This window comes from Carlito syrichta, unplaced genomic scaffold (genome assembly GCF_000164805.1).
Source record: "Carlito syrichta isolate Samal-C Ts95f unplaced genomic scaffold, Tarsius_syrichta-2.0.1 Scaffold308099, whole genome shotgun sequence".
Classification (NCBI taxonomy): domain Eukaryota; kingdom Metazoa; phylum Chordata; class Mammalia; order Primates; family Tarsiidae; genus Carlito; species Carlito syrichta.
The window spans coordinates 235,795-255,259 of record NW_007252195.1 but is presented as its reverse complement, the minus strand read 5'-3'; the positions used below and the strand labels follow the sequence as shown (position 1 = coordinate 255,259).

Genomic DNA, 19,465 nt, shown 5'->3' with positions numbered 1-19,465 from the left:
GGTATTTAAAAAAAGAAGAAGAAGAAGAAGAAGAAGAAGTAGAAGAAGAAGAAGAAAAAAGCAAGCACAAAAGAAGGAGAAATAACAAAGGAGACAAACAAAAACCAAATCACATGGCCTAAGCTACTTCTCACTTATCAACTCAGTTCTGAAGGCCACTTAATAAGGTATAACAAGTAAAGGGAAACTTTTGATAACACTTTTGATTTAAAACCTAACCATTATTTTTAAAATAAACGCTCCAACATAACATAGTTCTGAAGGCCGCGGTATGTTATACACAGAGCTATGTTTGGTTACCCCATTTTATATGCTAAAAAGGAAAGTGCTACTTGTGTTTCAGCTGTTGATATCAGTCAGCCCGCTTTTTCCAGGCAAGGGCAGAATGGCAAGGCCTGTGGCAACCCCGGTTCGCCCCTCCCAGGGCACGACGGCAGTGAGCATTCTGTGTGGGTGGTCCGTGGCAGCCTCTTTCCTGCCCGCCCACCCTGCCCTGGTGGGAGCAGTGGGTCCTAGCTACTGGGTGTCCTGTGGCAACTGCTTGTTCCTGAAGGCTACACCTTCCCAGGTTTCTGCTTCCTGAAGGGTGTGTTAGTTGAGGCTTGTTCTCCGTGGGTAGAAGTTCATCTGACACTGTCCCATCCCGAAAAGTGAGTATTTGGAGAGCTTAGATATCACTGGATTTGTACATATCTGAAAGCAGTCTTGTGATTGGCACGTTGCCAATGGTTTTTTTGAAAAACACTTCTTCTATGGTGGACGGGCTGATGGAACGTAAAGCTGGCAAAAGCAACAGGAGTTTTCCAAAACGACAGGGTTGCGTGGGGTATCTGGAACACAAGAAGTCATGAAAGCAGAGTTAGAGCACATGGCTAGTGGGATTAATATTTTATCGTTTTTTTTCTTTTTTGAGTTGGAGTCTCACTCTGTTGCCCAGGCTGGAGTGCAGGGGCATGGTCACAGCTACTGCAGGTTTGACCTACTTGCTGCTCAGGCCATCCTTCCGCCTTAGCCTTCCAGGTAGCTGGGACTATAGGCATGCATCACCATGCCTGGATAATTTTTTAAACTTATTGTAGAGCTGAGGTCTTGCCATTGTGCGCAGGCTGGTCTCAATCTCCTGGACTCAGGCAATCCTCTAGCCTCAGCCTCCCAAAGTGCTGGGATTACAGGAAGAAATACCACACCCAACTAAGATTTTATGCATAAACACACATCATCTCCAGGATCATTTCCTGATTGGGGCCTGTCAGAATAGCCTACTATCCTTGCATCAGAGTCCTAGACAGGCCCTGATGTCCCTGTTTTGCTGGCAGACTACTTGAGGCATGGAGGCTATAAATGATGCTGCCACAATCACATGGAAACTCTCTCTACATTGACAAAGGGGTGGCGTTTTGTTTGGAGAAAAAAACAATTTTTAAGAAATGAATATTCAGGAGACTGAGGTGGAAGGATTGTCTGAGCCCAGGGGGTCAAAGCCGTGTAAGCTGTGATCGTGCCACTACACTCTAACCTGGGTGACAGAGTGAGATTTAAAAAAATTTTTTTTCTGACTTGGAAAAAAAATAAAAACAAAAGAAACATGATACAAATGTTAAGTCCAATAATACATTTATAGTTGCCACTGTCAGACTGACATAGTATCGAAGAGAAGGCCAGCCATAGAATCCCTGTTGTTGAATTCTCAGGCCTCCTTCACAAGGCCAGTTCCCTCAAATAAAATGGCTTCTTTTTCTAAGCAATTCTCCCAATTATTATTCAGGCATTATACTTAGTCCCTCTCAGGAATAATTCCATCCAATTCCAATGCCACCCAACTCTCATGTCAATGAAATTGGCATATAATTAAAGATGTGAGAAATTGCTTAACAATTTCCTCTCTTGAAGTCCAACATACATCTGTGCTCAGATGGGCAAGTCCCATTTCCTGCTGCCTTAAAATGCCTGCGAGCCACCTCCGCCATGCAGTCCTGAGACTTCTTCAACCAATAGCTGAAATCAGGTATCAAGACACTTTGCAAGGAGGACTCCCCCCACTGCCACACACACACACACAAACCCCAAAACAAAACTGAGCTTCAAGGATGCATATCTGTGACTAAGCCAGGTTCAACCCAGGGGCTAGAAACCAACAGACAGCAAAACTCCTTCAAAGGAGTTGGTGGCTGCATTTAACTGCCTGATGACTCTGCCCTGCAGAGGTCAGGAGAGCAGCACTCATGCTTGACTTCGTTTGGAGCACACAAGAGACCCTCTCTTCACCTGACTACAAAACTTCTAATCCATCTGGCCTCTCAGGACCTCATTTGGCTCTTTCTCTGCCCAGTTTTATGACCACCCATGGACAGGGGCCATCTGACCACGTTTAATAACATGGTATGGAGCCAGGTGTGGTGGTTCATGCCTGTAATCCCAGCACTTAGAGAGGCCGAGGTAGAAGGATCACTTGAGGACAGGAGTTTGAGATCAGTTTAGGTGACATAGTGAGACCTCGTCTCTACAAAAAATAAAAAAATTTAGCTGGGCATAGTAGCACATGCCTGTAGTCCCAGCTATTTGGGAGGCTGAGGTGCAAGGATCACCTGAGTCCAGGAGGTTGAGGCCATGGTGAGCTGTGATTGTGCCTCTCCACTAGAACCTGGGTGACAGAGTAAGACAAGAACTAAAAAAAAAAAAAAAAAAAATTGTCCATTATATGTAGAGTCCTTTATGATCCATAAACAATAATAATTTGCATGTGTGTGTGTGTGTGTGTGTGTGTGTGTGTGTGTGAGAGAGAGAGAGAGAGAGAGAGAGAGAATGTGTCTGACTGATGAAAATTATTTTTCACAACAGCTATGTCCCTGACCATTCAGAGCATGAATAACAGGTTAAAAATTTCCTGTCAGGTTTAAGTGTTTTAGTCTGACACAGATCTAAGTATTTGGTCTTCAGTTATAACATATAGTTGGTAGACCAGGCGTGGTGGTTCACACTTATAATTCCAGCACTTTGAGAGGCCGAGGTGAGAGGACTGCCTGAGCCCATGGGTTCGATACCAGCCTGGGTAACTTGGTGAGACCTCATCTCTACAATAAATAAAAAAATTAGCCGGGTGTTGGTGGCATGCGCCTGTAGTTCCAGCTACTTGGAAAGTTGAGGCAAAAGGGTCATCTAAGCCCAGCAGGTTGAGGCTGCAGTGGCTGTGAGCATGCCAATGCACTCCAACCTGGATGGCAGAGTGAGACTCCAACTCAAAAAAACTAAAAAAACAAAACAAACCCCAAAAAACATACAGTTGGTGTGAAATTCCAATTCCTAGACTTCTCCTCATGTCCTAGATAATTAGAGAAATCACTTACAGAGCTATAACATACACGTAACTCAGTTTCAGTTTGCATGGTAACTTTCAATTTTAGATTTGATTTTTTCTAGACAGGATAGTGCTAGAGGAAAGTGTGTTCAATGATTTGAAGGGGATGAGAAATAAGGGATAGTCATTTTTGTCATATGTATGACTCTAGGTATAAATATTAAATTTTTTTTTTTTTAAGTGGAGTCTCACTCTGTTGCCCAGGCTAGAGTGCAGTGGCACACTCATGGCCACCCCAGCATTGACCTGCTGGGCTCCGACGATCCTTCTGCCTCAGGCTTCCAGGCAGTCGGAACTACAGGCGGTGCACCACCACATCTGGCTAATTTTTTATTTATTGTAAAGACGGGGTCTCACCAATTTGCCCGGGCTGGTCTCAAACCCACGGGTTCAAGCAGTCCACTCACCTCGAACTCCCAAAGTGCTGGGATTACAGGCTGAGCAACAAAGCCCAGCCTAAATATTAAATCTTAATTGTACCTGATATCATGAAATAAGAATTTCATGCCAAAGCAGATGTGTTCTTTCCAAAAAATATGCATATATTTTGTTTTGTGGATGAGGGAGATATAGTGTACTTGCCATTTCTCTCTCTCTCTCTTTATTTTTAATTTTTAAAATGGATCTCACTATGTTGCCCAGGCTTGTCTTGAACTCCTGGCCTCCAGCGATCCTCCTACCTCAGCCTTCTAAAGTGCTGGAATTACAGGCATGAGTCACTGCACCCAGCTGATTTAGTGTTCTTAATTCTTCAATGGCTCTAAATGTCAAAGTTCAGTTATGGCATGCAGGTTAGTTTTTAGCAAGGAAAAAGCACTCAAATTATGTACTGCTGTTTTATAATCTTGAACAAATACTAAGAGTCTACTCTATATGTTCTGTAATTCAGTGTAGATTTTAAATTTCAAATCATGGCCCTTTGATTTGGAAAAACATATATGCCAGGCATGGTAGCTCATGCCTATAATCCTAGCACTTTGGGAGGTGAGTGGTGAATTGCCTCTACAAACCAGGTGAGACCTGGTCTCTACAGTAAATAAAAAAATTAGCCGGGCATGGTAGTGCATGCCTGTCATTCCAGCTACTTGGAAAGCTGAAGTGGAAGGATCGCCTTAGCTCAGTAGGTCGAGACTGTGGTGGCCATGAGCGTGCCACTGCACTCCAGCCTGGGCAACAGAGTGACACTCCGACTCAAAAACAAAACAAAACAAAAACATGTGAGCTATCACTCAACACAGTTACAATGATATTCCATGGACATTCATTTGAATACTCATTTAGTATTCAAAAGAGGACTTGCGATGGAAATAAGGAGACCCTAACAGAAGTGGTATTACACGAATGGATAGGGTTAACTTGGGCTTTCCCTGATGCCTTAGGTGAGGGGAACATTAACAGCCTCTACTCATCTGATGTAGTTATTCCCCTCCACAGTGTCTGTGGCTGATGCTGAGATCTTAGAGTCAGGCTTTCATGGGCCAAGATCAGTCTAGATCAATCTAGAGAATGGACAAAAATAACAACTCTATTCTAACCTTGGATCTACCATGGTCCTAATTTAAAAAGCTAGAGAGGGGCTGGGCATGGTGGCTCAAACCTGTAATCCCAGCACTTTGGGAGACCGAGGTGAGAGGATTGCCTGAGACCTAGGGTTCGAGACCAGCCTGGGCAACTTGGCAAGAACTCGTCTCTACATATATCAAAAAATGGCATGTCCGTGGTTCTAGCTACTTGGAAGGCTGAGGTGGAAGAATTGTCTGAGTCCAGCAGATCGAGGCTGCAGTGGCCGTGAGCATGCCACTGCACTCTAGCCTGGGTGACAGAGTGAGACTCGGACTCAAAAAAAACCCCAAAAAACCCTAAAAAACAAAAAAGAAGAAGAAACTAGAGAGGTTCTCTTCCCTCTTCAGAAGCCTGGCTTTTTTCACTCAAAAATGGAGTTAGAAAATCTCTACCTCTTGGTGGGTTTGCCCAGTGCTGGGTCAGAATGAGTTTTGCTGGAGTCCCAGCGTCTAACTAAGAGTTTCTACAAATAGCAGAGAACAGTGGGCCCTGCTTGGCCAGAAGTGTCCTAGTGGTTGCTATGACTAAACTCGACAGACACCAGTCACCAAAGCCAAGCAACAGTTATGGTGGGAAAAGATGGCCTCTCTGGAAAGTTCTCTGGTCCTTCTCTTTGGAATTGACACCTGAAGAAAGGTGCCTGCCCTTTTTCAAGGATGATGTGACCCCTCTCTCATGTATCCAAACCAACACCTTGGCCTTCGTTTTGACTGTTTCTATACCCATTCACACAAATGTGTTCAACTATTTGACGAATCAGCTTGTTCAGCCAGGACACCTGTAATGCATCTGACAATGTTGGCACTTTGATCATCAAACTAGATTTGCTGCCCTCACCCACCCTTGAGAGGCAGGGAAGGACACAGATTCTAACTAAATTAACTGACTGGCAACAAGATAATTAGTCGCAGTGTTTGAACCAGCTTATTACTGCCTGCTCACACATTCACAATGGAGGCGATTTTCTCAAGTACACGTTCAAGGCAAACAAAGATCACCTGGTGTGGATGTAGCTGTTGAGCGTTAGCTGAGCCTCGTCTTGGAGAGCTGCGATGGCGGCAGCATTCCGGAAACTTCTCAGTTCAGAACCACTGTGTGTGGGAACTAGAAATGAAGACCAGGACACTGTGATAAGGCAGTGCAGAAAAAGCTGTGGGGACACACCTGTTTGGAAGCGGGTGCCAGGCCGTACATGCTGGTCCCCACAGCTACCAGAAATGGGGCCAACATACCAGCTCCTTGAAAAACATCACCACTTTTTGCAAAGGCCAGTCCAAACATTGATTGAGGTGGCTGAATTAGTGAGGTGGTGAAACTGGGGGAGGAGAGGAGACAGGGATCTGTCTGCTTACCAGCTTTGAAAGTGACGATGCATTTTAGACAGGCAAATTCGGTGGCATCTAACCGGAGTTGTCTAAACCGGGCCACCACCTCTTGCAAAGCCTGTATTTCAGATATGATCTTGTTCAGCTTCTGGGAATCTGTGTTGGCACCATTCATGCCTAGAATAAAAAGATGGGATAAATACTCTAATATGAAGGCATTTTCACGGTTTAATATTGATTTTTGACAAAATCCTGCATATCAATATCCATTCAATTGTCACTCTAAGATATCTGATTCTGTGTAAACTGGCTATATTGTATGAAAGTTAATATAAAATCTTCTCTTGGATGATAACAAACACAGTAATTTGCATTTAAATAACAATGCAAGCAGTCATGAATACAACAAAACAACATTATTTGCATTTAAATATAGATTTATAAATGACAGGTATACTCTATTGTTCAGCAGGAATTTGTTATTCTTTACATGTTGTTCTTTTTTCAGTAATGTATTTTTATGGTAATTTCTACAACAAAGTCATTAAATTGTGCAATTCTTACCAGATACAGCCAGTAGAGTGTTAGCATCAACCGGAATGCTCCATTGTGCTATTCCTAGAACAAACAGTTCTCTCCAAGCATCTTCCAAAAGCATCAGCTGTCATACAATAGATGTATAATATAATATAGTGTGTAATTTATAAATTTATCAACAATTTCAATATGTAAATTTCCATTATTTTAAAACTTGTTTTTAAAGCCTCTCTTGGTCAATTTTCTTCCCCCCAAATATTCTAGCTTTTCCTTATTTTCCTATATTTTCCTCTTTGTAAAGGTGCCTATAGATATACACATGCATTTGAGAGTCAGCCATTCCAATTCCCCAAAGTTTGCTTCCCTCAGAATAGACTGACCCCTCTTGTCCTTGTGTCCACCCATTCGTGACCACCTAGAAACTTCTCTGGAGACCCAGGGTTTGTGAAATGTCACCAGCCATTCGGCAGGTGGACGCCCCTCATATAGAATGCAGGAAGTATCAGGGTTGACTCCTGACTAAGCCTGTGGATCTGGAACCCCTCTTCCTGGAGGGTGGGGGCAGGGAGAGACAGAGAGAGAGAAAGAGAATGAGAGAATGAGAGAGACAGAATGAGAGAGAATGAGAGAGACAGAGAGAATAAGAGAGAAAAGCATGAGAGAGAGAGAGAGAGAGAGAGAGAGAGAGAGAGACAATGAGAGAAAGAGAGGAGAGATATCACTAATTCCCAAGAGGCAATGGGAAAATCAGGGTGTAATTATGTTAATCGGGTTTTGCTGAGTTTACCTCATCTCACTGCCTGATTTTTCTGAGACTCATAAGTGGACAGCAACAAGGTGCTTGTCATTTTTATTCTAATACAATGTGCTACTGAATATTTAAAATGAAAATCTGTCTCCTTTTCCAGATTAATATACCAGATTCCACTTCATTGCAGTGTGCTTGTTGTCGAAGGGTTTCTACCCAAGGGCTAAGTGGCAGACAGTAAGAAAATTTTGTTTGGATTAAAGAGTCTACAAATACTTGTTTTGAGGGAGGAAAAACAGCCAATTTACATACACATACACAGAAAGCAAATGGTTAAAGCTAACTAGTAAACCGTCAAAGATAGGACTTAACTACTTTGGAAAATATCTTTTTGCGTGTGACAAATCTCTCAAAAAACAATCAACGCTGAATCATTTATGTGACAGAATTTCTTTTTGGGAGCTAAGAGCTAAATCATGAAGGCTTATGATCAAAATTACAATTAGACCAAAACATTTAATTTTCAAAAAGCTTTATTTTTTAGTTTTACTGCTTTAAGTACAGGAAATAATTTTAAAGTGCAAGGTAGACAATATCTCATTCTGGCCGTATTTGAATGTTCAGGTCATGAAAAAAAGAGCATCTCATGCCAGAAGATTCAATGTTTTTAGCACACTTCCTGGTCGCTCTGTAGGAAATGCACTTGATATTAAGGGATGCCATTATGCTTTAATTAGGTATGAAATGAATTGAAGAAATAATTCCTTTGCTTTTGGAACTACTTATTTGCCTTTTGGGAAATCTGTCATTAATTTCCGTGAATTTCCTGCTAACAGCCCCTAGCTGTGAATACTTTATTTTCTTTCTTTCTCTTAAGGTTAGAAAAATGCTAGCAGGAGCCATTTCTGATATTTCCAACAACACTTGGGGGTTTTGACACGATGCAATTTTTAGCTGCACAAATTTTTCCCTACTCTGAATGTCATATACAACCACAGAATTATGCAAAATGCCTATTTGTTTACAAAATCTCGAAAAGTGCTTAAAGCATCCGAGGAACATCCCAACCTGAAGGAGGTGTAGGATGCACCCTTTGTGCCTACAAGCTGGTCAACCAAGGGCCAAAACTATAAGTATCACCAGAGAGGATAGAAAGAATATAAAGTAATGAAACTGATTTCCAAAATCCCACGAGGGAAGAATCTTCTCACCTTCTCTTTCCCTCAGTTCCATGTTCTTAAGAAAGCATTGTCTTATCAACAGTTTTAACAATCATTATGGTTTTAAAATTTGAGATTAAATTTGATGTTTCAATTTTTAAAAAGATAATGTTTTTCTATGTCTTTCCTTCCTTCCTTCTTTCTTTCTTTCTTTCTTTCTTTCTTTCTTTCTTTCTTTCTTTCTTTCTTTCTTTCTTTCTTTCTTTCTTTTGTTAGAGTCTCACTGTCGCCCAGGCTGGAGTGCAGTGGCACACTCACGGTCACCGCAACCTCGACCTGCTGGGCTCAGGCAGTCCTTCCACCTCTGCCTTCCAAGTAGCTGGAAACACAGGCACATGCCACCACACCCGGCCAATTTTTCCTGATTTATTGTAGAGATGAGTTCTCACCAAGTTGCCCAGGCTCAAATCCCTAGACTCAATTCTCTTGCCTCAGTCTGAGATTACAAGCATGAGGTGCGCTGAGATTACAAGCATTACCCACCGTGCTAGCATATGTGTGTTTTTCATAAACCAGATCTGGCATTCTTGAAATAACATAGTTACATTCTTATTAAGCATGATATGGGTAGATATTTTGAAAGAAGCTAATAAAACTAAAAAGCTTCCAGCCTAGCGTGAGCAATATAGCGAGACCTTGTTGCTACGAAAAATAAAAAATATTTAGCCTAGCATGGTGGTACAAGCCTGTCCTAGCTACTTGGGAAGCTGAGGCGGAAGGATCACCTGAGTCCAGAAGGTTGAAGCTGTGGCAAGCCATGATTATGCCACTACACTCCTGCCTGGGTGGTAGAATGAGCCCCCAACTCAATAAACAAACAAACAAACCCAGTTTCCTCATTGCTGTTAACAGCGGATGCCTGCCCTAGATCCAGGCAGGTGGGGTTTCCGCAAGGCTGAGTGCTGTTGCTTCTTGGTCAAAATCCCTCTCTCCCCAGACAGCAGTGCCCTGGTGGTCATACCTGGTCTTGCAAAGACAGCGTGGAGAAAGCTGGCACGCTCTTTGCCCACTTGATGCTCATAAACAGAAGCCTGGCTGCGGATTCACACACCGACTCGGTGGCCACTTCATAGACATACATTGGGGTCCCATTCACTTCGTGGGGGTACTGGGAGGGGAAGAAAGAAAGACACCTGGGAGTTAGGAACCACAGCATCATGAGAAGAGCCAAACTTTCCATTTCTAATTAAAACAGGCAAGGGGATGAAAAGGAACTTGGAGGTTCTGCTTGCACATGCAGTTGCATAAGTGGGTGAAAAGCAAACATCTGTATCAATAGACTTTGAGAGGTAATACTTGAGAGGGAAAGAAAGAAAGAAAGAAAGAAAAAGAAAGAAAGAAAGAAAGAAAAAGAAAGAAAGAAAAACATACATAGAAATACCATTCCCACTCTTTGGGGGTCTCTCCCTTACAGAGAAGCCTCTGACTTTTCTGTCCCCTGCAACACATGTACCTTGGGCTGAGTCAAGTGCCAGGCCTGGCTCTCAATTTAGACAAGAGCTGCCTGCATTGGTGTAAATAAAAATGCGAAAAAGTATAAATTAATAGGCATCCCAAACACAAATATGCATATGAGTATTTTTAGAAAGGATTAGTATATTATGGAAATATTTCAATTAGACATCTTAATCATTCATGGAGCATTCCCATTCATAACTGACAACATATTCATAACACTACTTTCCCGAGCTTATTATCCACATCAAGGGTAAGAAAGCAATATTAAATATTGCGCGTGTGCCTGTGCCCAGGTGTCTGGCTTCCCTGCAGCATGGGGTTGCAGCTGGCCCACCTCTGGGGGAGATCAGAGGCTCTTCTTGGCCTGAAATAGGGGCTTTGGGTAGTGTCAACTGGAGGCCTGCAGGGTAATCCCTGGGTGGGTCAGGCTGTCCGGGGTGATCAGGCTGTGGACCTGCTTGGGGGGCCCAATCCTTGCTGTGAATCCACCTGGCTCAGAAGTTAGGGGGACATGCGGCATGAACTCAGATTCCTGACTGTTCAACATGTGAGCTCTACATTTCTCTCTTGCATTAGAAATCCGTGGCTTTGCCCAAGATAACATATGCCAAGACTTGCAACTCTGAGGCCCAATATAGCCAGTTCTTTTCTTCTAAAAATAAACGTGGGTTCTTCTGGCCACCAGGAACCTCGAAGGCTGCCCTCTGGGTTTAGGCTCGGGCTCCACCCACCACCCACACCCCGTGGGTGTTTCCTAAGGTTTAGGTTCCCGGGTGTGCCCCAAGCTTGCTGAATTTCTGGGTGATGCGATGAAGTCCACATTTGCCGCCACTCAGATGGGGCAGGGGCGGGGGGGGGGGGGGGGAGGGGGAAGGGTGGCGCTCCCTGCAGAGACAGGTACCGCACCGGCAAGTCTCTGATCCCAACCACAGCTCAGAACTGGCCGTGTCCCTCCTCCTTCCCTCGAGGTGACTCTTTGGGTCCGGCAAGGCCACTGACCTTGGGCGTGGGCTGGGCCAAGCTCACGAGGGTTTGCCGCTCGGGGGTGGCGGACACCGCGGCCAGCTCCAGGCCGTGTGGCTCCAGCTGGGTGACGGCGGTGAAGAAGGCGGGCGCTGGCAGCGCCGCCGACGGGAAGTGTGCGGCCGCCCCGTTCTCCTCCTTGTGCCCGCGGAAGTAGAGGGCCACCTGCTTGCGGATGGTGGACGTCCGGGGCCCCCGCTCGTGCTGCACGGCTGCGGAGACAGACAGAGGGACACGCGCCCGCCATCAGAGGCCGCCGCCCTGGGCGCGCAGCCCTCCTCCGCCTCACGTCGCGGCGGGGCGCGCCAGACGGCCCAACAGGTGAAGGGAAGGAGGGGACGTGAGGGCAGACTGCTCGAGATCGTCTAGCCCCCATCCTGGATGGGCCAGGAGGCCGCAGGGCGAGGTGCCTCATGCCTGTCTTCCCAGCACTTTAGGAGGCCGAGGCAGGAGGATCGCTTGAGCCCAGGGGTTGGAGACCAGCCTGGGCAACATATCGAGACCTCCTCTCTACAAAATACACAAAAATTAGCCGGGCTTGGCGGTGCGTGCCCGTATTCCAGCTACTCGGGAGGCTGAGGCGGAAAGATCACCTGAGCTCAGGCGGTCGAGGCTGTGGTGAGCCGTGATGATGCCACTGCACTTCAGCCTGGGCAGCACAGTGAGACCCCAACTCAAAACAATATATATGTAAAATAAAAAGGATCCTGTGCCCGATGTGAATCGATAATGGCAGACTTTAACAAGACCAGGTGTGCTCTCTGTTCAAGACTACTTCCCACGGGGTGGGCGGTTGCAGGGAGATCCTCTGAGCCTCGGTAGCTGGGTGCCCTCACCCCCATCGAAGGAGAGAGAGAGAGAATGGCCCACACCAGGCACGATGCCTCTGTGCACCCAGAGTGACGTCCCTTATTCCCAGCCCCCGCCCCCATGGAAAGGGCTTTTGGCCTCCAAGGGCCCCAGGAGAAAAGAACGCGAGCCCCAAGGACCCGAGCCCCGAGAAAGCTGGGGAATGGGACGGGGGCAAGACTGTCTCCAGGATGCTGGAGGAAGGCAGGGGAGATGTGTCAATTACCACCAACAGTTTAAACAAACAAATTAATTCAGGGCAATCTTCCGCCCGCCAAGCTTGACAACTTGTCAATACACAAGTTCAACAGGTTGGACGCTCCCTCTGGCTTCCTGCGCTGGGGGAAGGCGCGGTGCTTCGTGGAGCTGCCGCTGGGCCCGCGGCCTGCCCTAGGCCCCACTCCGCCCTCCTGCCCGTCACCCCAGCCCTCGGCCCGGGCCAGGACAGCCTCACCAGGCTGCGATAGAGGACGCAGCTTGGACGGCGCTTTGCACCCAGGAAGCGCTCCACGTCCAGTTCCTGCCGCGCACATCGGGGCTCCCACAGACGTCACCCTGCCTCTCCAACTCTCCCTCCCTCCCTCCCTTCCTCCCCCTCTCTCTATATTAAGACGGGGTCTCACTATGTTGCCCAGGCTGGTCTCTAACTCCTGGGCTCAAGGAGTCAGCCAGCCATCCTCCCGCCTGGGCCTCCCAAAGTGCTGGGATTACAGGGTGAGCCACCGCGCCCGGTTTCTCTTCCACAGAGCCAGAGAAGGCCCTGGAAAAGCTGACATCGGCCCAGTGGCCGTGTTGATTTAGGCATCTCGGTGAATTTGCAAACAAGGGCTCCAGAGGCGGTGTCTCTGTCCTCTCATCTCCTGTACGCCTCAGACCTTCCAGCCTCCACAACCTCCTCCCGGGAAACTCTCCAGACTGCGAGGTTCTTTCTGGGGGAGGCTAACAGGCTTGGGGGTGGCCTCGAGGGAGAGACGCACGGAGAGGCTAAAACGGGAAGCAGGGAATGCGCCGCATCCCCAGCGGAGTGAGGGTCCGCAGACTGCCTTTCTTGGGGTGCCTGGGGGCGCCCGAGTCTGATGTGGCGTGGCCTGACCCTGGAGTGTTCGGCGGGGTCGCCGGTAGCCCCTGCTGAGACGGGAAGGATACGACTGAAAGCCCGAGGCCAATTCCCAGCCTCCGGAAGGAAGGCTGGGAGGTGATTAGCATGCGCGGGAGTGCCGTGGGTTTTCTGTACATATAATTTTCTTACTACCCAGCCAGCATTAGGAGGATAAAGAGATGCACTCATTACCGTCTTTGTTCATGTTGACTTCCAGACACTTCTTCAGCCGGCACGCCCTGCACTGGTTTCTGTGCGTCTTGTCCACCGGACAGCCCCCCTGGAACAGAGCGCAGGCGGTCAGCGGCCCCGAGGGCCATCAGGCTGGGGACCCGGAACCGGCCCGTGGGGCGAGGGGGGCCGCGTGGAGGCGGGTCCCCGCCCGACCGCGGACCCGGAGCTGGGGAGCCAGGCGGGAAAGGGGCTGGGACTTCCCCGGCTACGTCGACAGGGCCAGCCCCGACCCCCAAGTAAAGAGGAAAGGTCTCTCTCCAAGCAAACGGGGGTCAGCGCGCCCGGCCAGCCGGATCCCCAGGGCCGGGAGGCGCAGCTGCCAGGGGAACTCGCGCCAGTCGCCGAGTGGCGAGTGGGGGCGAGACTTTTCAGGACCGAAGACAGCGACCTGGCCCCGGAGAGGGAGGCCCCCGAGCTGTGCCGGAGCAGCTCTGCGGCAGGTCGAGATCCGCGCACGCCCCCCTCCCGCAGGCCACTCGGTGCCTGAGCCTGCCTCGTCTGTCGCCTCCTCGCTGAGCCCCTTTGCCTGTGACATGCACATCTCCCGTGTGTCTTCTCGCTTTTGCTTTTGTGCTTGATGCCATCCTTACCACCAGCATGTGGAGATCTGTCTTAAAGTCTAGCCTCAGCCCAGGTGTGCACAGCCATTCCTGGCGGGTGAGGCCCTTCAAAGGTGAGGGTGGGCAGGGGGCATCCCTAGGCTCGGGCCGAATCTAGAAGTGCCCACGATGTAAATGTGACCGGGTATGGTGTGACGGACTCCTGACAAAATGATGATGTGGCCTGGACTGTTAGCACGACGACTGAAAAAAGAGCCAAGTACTGCTTTAGAAATATTTATCTCAGAAAAATAAGCGTGTTACCTAATACAATTTTTTTGAGAAAAAAAGATTGGCCATTAAACGAGTAAATGTACAGATAAAGTTTCTTCGGCAGCTTATTCAGTGCTAGTGGTCATTACTGAGGGAACATACACATATATGTGTGTGTCATATTTGCATGAGTTTTGGTAGAAAGTATCTAAAACGTCTGGTGCTCTCCTGTATTTGTAGCAATTCCTAGTTATGTCTGTAGTTGAAAGAAAAGAAAAAATGTATTTTTATTTTGCTTCATAATCTCAACAGTTTATATACTCTGAAGTTGGAATAAGTGCAATATTTCTCTGAAATATTCCTCAGGAGAAAATTACTAGGCTGCAGTTTTATGAAATTACACCCCCCTACACACTTGAAATATATTGATTTATTTAAAATAAAGGTGAGATCGATGTTCCCAAGCATGTCTAAATGTCTTCATTACTGTTAATAATACATGGGAATATTACTTAGCTAATATTAGAAGAAAAGAGAAAAAAGAAATAAATTTTGCTTCCTCAGTGAATTCTTCATGGCATCTTCGCTGGTTGATGTAATAGTTCAACATAAAGAGGTTTAAACACTTATTATTCAATATAATCATATGTCTGGTCTCAAGTGGTACCCTTCCAGGATTCTGACAAACAGGCAAATGCAAAATGGAAGCCTTCATTCATTCTTAAGTGTCTTCAAATCAGATGAAATGTATATAAACCTTTGTGCCTGGGAGGAGGAATGCTCCACTCTGGGCATTTATTCTGTTTGCAAGGAGAGGACCCCCAGGCCTGGTGAGTCCGTTACCACTTCTTTACAACCATTTGGGCTGATACCAATGTCTGAACGGATAGATACCCTTTGAAAAGATCAAGCACAACATCCGAGATTTTGATTCCCCAATACTGTGCATTGTGTAAAAGACAATCTAAGCAGAAATCTACTCAAGTCTGACAACCCCCAGCAATGCCACAGTCCGTGAGCCCCTGGGATGCAGACCTGTGCATGCACAAGGTGATGTGTCCATAGGGTGAAGTTAGAAACGGATACAGGCCTCAGCACCCAGTTCAACAGGTAATAGGGCTAGAGACTTCAAAATAACTCACTCAAATGCAAATGTCTCTGTGTTTGTGATGGTAATCCAAATCTGTCAGAAACTGGTATGAGCAGACATGACTTCGGAAAAGGATGTCAAAATAATCCAGCAGCATCAGGCAATATCTGCATGTATATGTGTGTATCATATCTTTATTCATTAGTGAAAGTGCATTAGGATTTCATGGCCTATGACTCTTAACTACCGCCCCCTCAGGACTCTCCCCAGGAGCAAAGGTAGAGGAGGCCCCTGTCACTGAGGGTCTATGTGCAGGTGTGGGACCAGGAAGTTGATCTCCTAGGCTGAAATAAGCCTCTTACTGAGCTGGAAACTGAGTTGAGGGTTCTGCTCGCTCTTCCTGGAAGCTTTGGCTCTTGGAGACAGTTCTGCCTGCTCCAGACCAAAACAGCCAACAGGGCACATCTCAGCAGAGAAGAAGGGGGAGATATGGGAAGTCTGGGAGGATCCTGGCTTCACCTTCCTGTCAGACTTTCTCTTCTGCCTCATCCTGCCCTTTTCTGACAAGGCCCAGCTCAAGTCATGTGGGTGCTGGATCCTCTCTGCCCACTTCCAGAGCGGCTCTGCCTCTCCGGATTGAAATGGCACGGCCCCTCACGGGGCACTGGGTCTCCCTTGGAAGCGGCCAGCGCTCACTCTGGCTCTCAGCTAAAGGTGGCGGTGACCTTGACTCCGATGCCTGTGTGCTTTTCACTTTCGCCAGCCCAGGCAGTGGTCAGGGGACTGAGCTTGGTGGCTGCTGGGAGTGGGGGTGGGGTGGGTAGGCGAAATAACAGCTCTTTCTCCGGCTTGCTACTTGTGGTTCAGATTCTAAAGTTCCTTGGGTCCCTTGGGCTGGCTTGATAGCCATGGGGTGTGGGCCTTCCCCGGTGTCCAAATCTGTCAGAGGATTAAAGGGGAGAAGGGGGGAGGCGTTGGGATTTCAGACTTCCTCCTGCAAACTCATCTACGGTCTCTTACCTCTTCCCGCCTTTCGCGAGCCAAAGGGCCTCCCAGAGTGGAGGCAGGAAGGCGGGGAGACGAAGAGAGAGGTCAGGGCCGGGTCTCTCCTCAACAGCGTGGAATCTCAGGGGAAGCCTTGGCGTAAACAAAGACCGCGGAGGCAGCCGAGGGGGGCCGGGCAGGGCAGCCCCGGGCCGAGGTACCTGGTTTCCAGATTTGCAGACATACGTCCGATTCCTCCGGATACTCCGCTTGAAAAAACCCGAGCAGCCGTCGCAGGCGTAGACGCCGTAGTGCTTCCCCGAGCTGCGGTCGCCACACACTTTGCAGGGGATGTCGAGAATGCGGCCTGAGATGGCAGGGAAGACGGGCAGGGGGGAAGAGGCGAGAGGGAGAGGCGGGCGGAGGAGAGGGAGGAAAGGGGAGAGGGAGAGAGAAATGCTAAGTAATCTGACCTCTGAAGGGATTAGCACCGAGGCTGCGGTAAAAGCAAATAATGAAGTGATTTTATAGCCAAACTTTTTTTCCCTGAGCAAGTGTCAGTTTCCTACAATGAGCATTATTCATGCACCGCTACATGTATTTGGGTCTCCCCTAATCGCCGAGACCCATTTCGGAATAAAAGCTTACAGCAGGCCCGGGCGGCAGCGCTGCCGGCCGCTGCCTTCTGCTCGGCGCAAAGTTGGGCCGCCTCCCTCCTCCGGGCTCGGGTTTAGCAGGAAAAGTTGTCAGCGAGCGCGAAGGGAGACCAGCTCGAAATGCAAAAGGAAAGGGAGGAAAAACAAACACGGCTGGAACGGGGATGGCAGCTGGAAGGCAATCGACTCTTCTCTGAGCTCTGCCGGGCGCTGGTTATTATTAGGATGATTATTGTAATGCTAATACTCGGATTATTAATGATAATAAGGGTAGTGGTAATTGCCCAACTTTCGCTTTACCTATTTAAAAAAACGCTGGGCGAGTCGTTTTGGAGAAACTGCTTCTTTTTTTATTTGTATTTTTATTTTTGCAGAGATGAGGTCTCACTATGTTGCCCAGGTCGGTCTAGAACTCCTGGGCTCAGGCAATCGTCCCGTCTTGGCCTCCCAAAGTGCTGGGATTACAGGCGTGAGCCACCGCACCCAGCCAGAGATTATTTCTTTTAGGAAAAAAAATATATATTTTCCCTGCAAAATATCACTGCCATGGGTTCCCTGGTGGGTTAGCTTGGGACAGCCAGGTTCCCCTTAGGGTCCCCCAAGTCCTTTCCCCTAAAACACCGGCCTCCTCACACTCAGTCCTGTGCAGGGCTCTTTCTCCAGGTTTTTTCTGCCGCTGTCAGAGGTTGATATACATATATATATATTTAAAGGATCTCTTATTTCTCTGGGCTCTCTCCAGATCCCATCCTGGACCCCCAGCTCCAGAGAATGTTCCCTGGAATCCTTTCAAGGGGAGGGAGGCATGGACCTTGGAGGAGCGTAGGGTCCTATGTAGACATTCAGCAAGGGAGGAATTATTTTTCCCTAAGGGTTAAAAATCCAACAAATGCCTGGAGCGGTTTGTAGGGACTTAGAAATGCCTCCTCCCGCAAAACAAAGGGAGGAGTAAAGTGTTAGCTTAACGAACACTTTAATTTTTAAAAATAATAATAGGTAATCACCATTGACTTGGGAACACTTGATTTTTCTCATGGCCACCCATCCGAAGGCCTCCAGTTTGCGCCGGAGCGGCCTCAGGTCTCGTTGAAACTCGACAACTGCTCTCAGGAGAGCTTAGGTTGGGGACTGCGGTTAAGGTGGGGCGGGCAGAGGCAGGAGCAGGACCCCCCGGGTGAGGGGACTAGGGGAGGTGAGGGCGTGGCCTGGGGCGGGGAGGCTCCGAGGTGGAGGCATCCTGGATTCCGTGGCGTCGGGGCGGCTCGCACCCGGGCCCCAGGTTGGGGGGATGCAGGGCGCGGGGGACCGTGTGGGGAGTGTGGGGTGGGGGGTGTTCGGTAACGACCAGGCTTGGCCGGGGTAATTACAACTCGCCGCAGCACCTGCCTATAGAGCCACCAGTGACCCGTCAAAAAGAGTAGCATGGGAATTCGGACGGCGACAAAGGCCGGCGGGGAGGCGCGCGGCGCGGCGGCCACCGACTCGGCGCCCCCTCTCCCGCAGAGCGGGCGGGCGGGAGGGGCTGAGGGAGCCAGGCGAGGCCGCGGTGGGTCTTGTCCTCCATCCCCTGGGGCCTGTCACTGCACCCAACTCCGGGAGCCAGATGCCAGCTCTGCGCAGGACACTCGCGCCGAGAGCAGTCAACCTGGTTTCCAGATTTTTGCAAACGTCCTGTTCTGTATCACACACGCCCTCCGGCCGCAGCCCGGCCATGTTCGGGGCCCAGCAGTACTGTCGCCCCAGCTGTCCTCCACCCCGTGGTACTGTGGGCAACGCCAGGATGGGCGCGTGGAGAAGCAGTGGTCTCTCGCCCCCACTTTCCATCGAACAGGAGACCCAGAACGCGCGTCTCTGGAGACCCTCGACGGGGGTGGAGTGGGGAGCACCAGTGCTGGTGGGTGACACTTCTGACTCTCCGGGCCGGGCTCCCAGAGGGTCGCCCCCTCGGCCGCCAGCACCGCGGGTCGGCCCTGCCCCCGCGCAGACCGTCGAGCCGCGGCTCCTGGGCCGATTGGAGACGGGCCGCCGGGCAGGGGCGGGCGCAGGGGGCAGCGACGCGGACATTCCGAGGCAGAGCGGGTGCGCCCGCAGACTCCGCCACCCAGCCACGTTAAGGTGACTTGGGGTCACCAGACAAGCTGGTTGACCCCGTTGCAAAGCTCCCCTCATTTAGCAAGCCGAGCGAGCTCCGACGTGAGGCGAGCGGAGTTTCCAGAGCCTGGAAAACCGTTCTTAACTTCCCTCGCCAGGGGGTCCCCTCGGGGCTTTTTGTGTGTCATAATTGCCTAAAGATATATGGCAGCTTCGATTACTGTAATTACCATCAGAGGCTGTTGAAAGAAGTTAGTCTGGGCTGTAGGGGTGACTGGCCAGGGTCTCGTTACCACCCAGGCGGGGCTCCGGGTGACAAGGCTCTGCTCTCCAGCCGCGCCAAGCCGGGCCCGGCGGGGGCTGCAGACCTCGCGGCCCGACCCGGTCCTGACCCGGCCCGCGGCGCGCCGACCTCCTCGCC

General features: G+C 49.1%; 1 protein-coding gene across 1 annotated transcript; it reads right to left on the bottom strand.

Moving 5' to 3' along the window:
• Positions 1 to 456: 456 nt before the first annotated feature.
• NR2E1 (nuclear receptor subfamily 2 group E member 1) lies at positions 457 to 18,666 on the bottom strand. The gene is made up of 9 exons (XM_021715973.1): positions 18,540 to 18,666; positions 16,519 to 16,793; positions 13,370 to 13,457; positions 11,206 to 11,441; positions 9,710 to 9,856; positions 6,808 to 6,904; positions 6,271 to 6,420; positions 5,917 to 6,022; positions 457 to 830 (listed from the first exon to the last, which is right to left on the bottom strand). The coding sequence occupies exons 1-9, from the start codon at positions 18,664 to 18,666 to the stop codon at positions 668 to 670; spliced, it is 1,389 nt and encodes a 462-aa protein (XP_021571648.1). The 3' UTR covers positions 457 to 667.
• Positions 18,667 to 19,465: the final 799 nt, after the last annotated feature.

Bases quoted from the DNA above. Each gene is read 5' to 3' on its own strand.
- NR2E1 (XM_021715973.1), bottom strand. From the start codon at position 18,666: ATGGCCGGGCTGCGGCCGGAGGGCGTGTGTGATACAGAACAGGACGTT. The intron at 16,794-18,539 runs GTGCAGTGACAG...CTTTTACCGCAG, and splicing joins CATCTGGCTCCCGGAGTTGG to CCTCGGTGCTAATCCCTTCA. The intron at 13,458-16,518 runs GTACCTCGGCCC...GCTCTGTTCCAG, and splicing joins TCTGCAAATCTGGAAACCAG to GGGGGCTGTCCGGTGGACAA.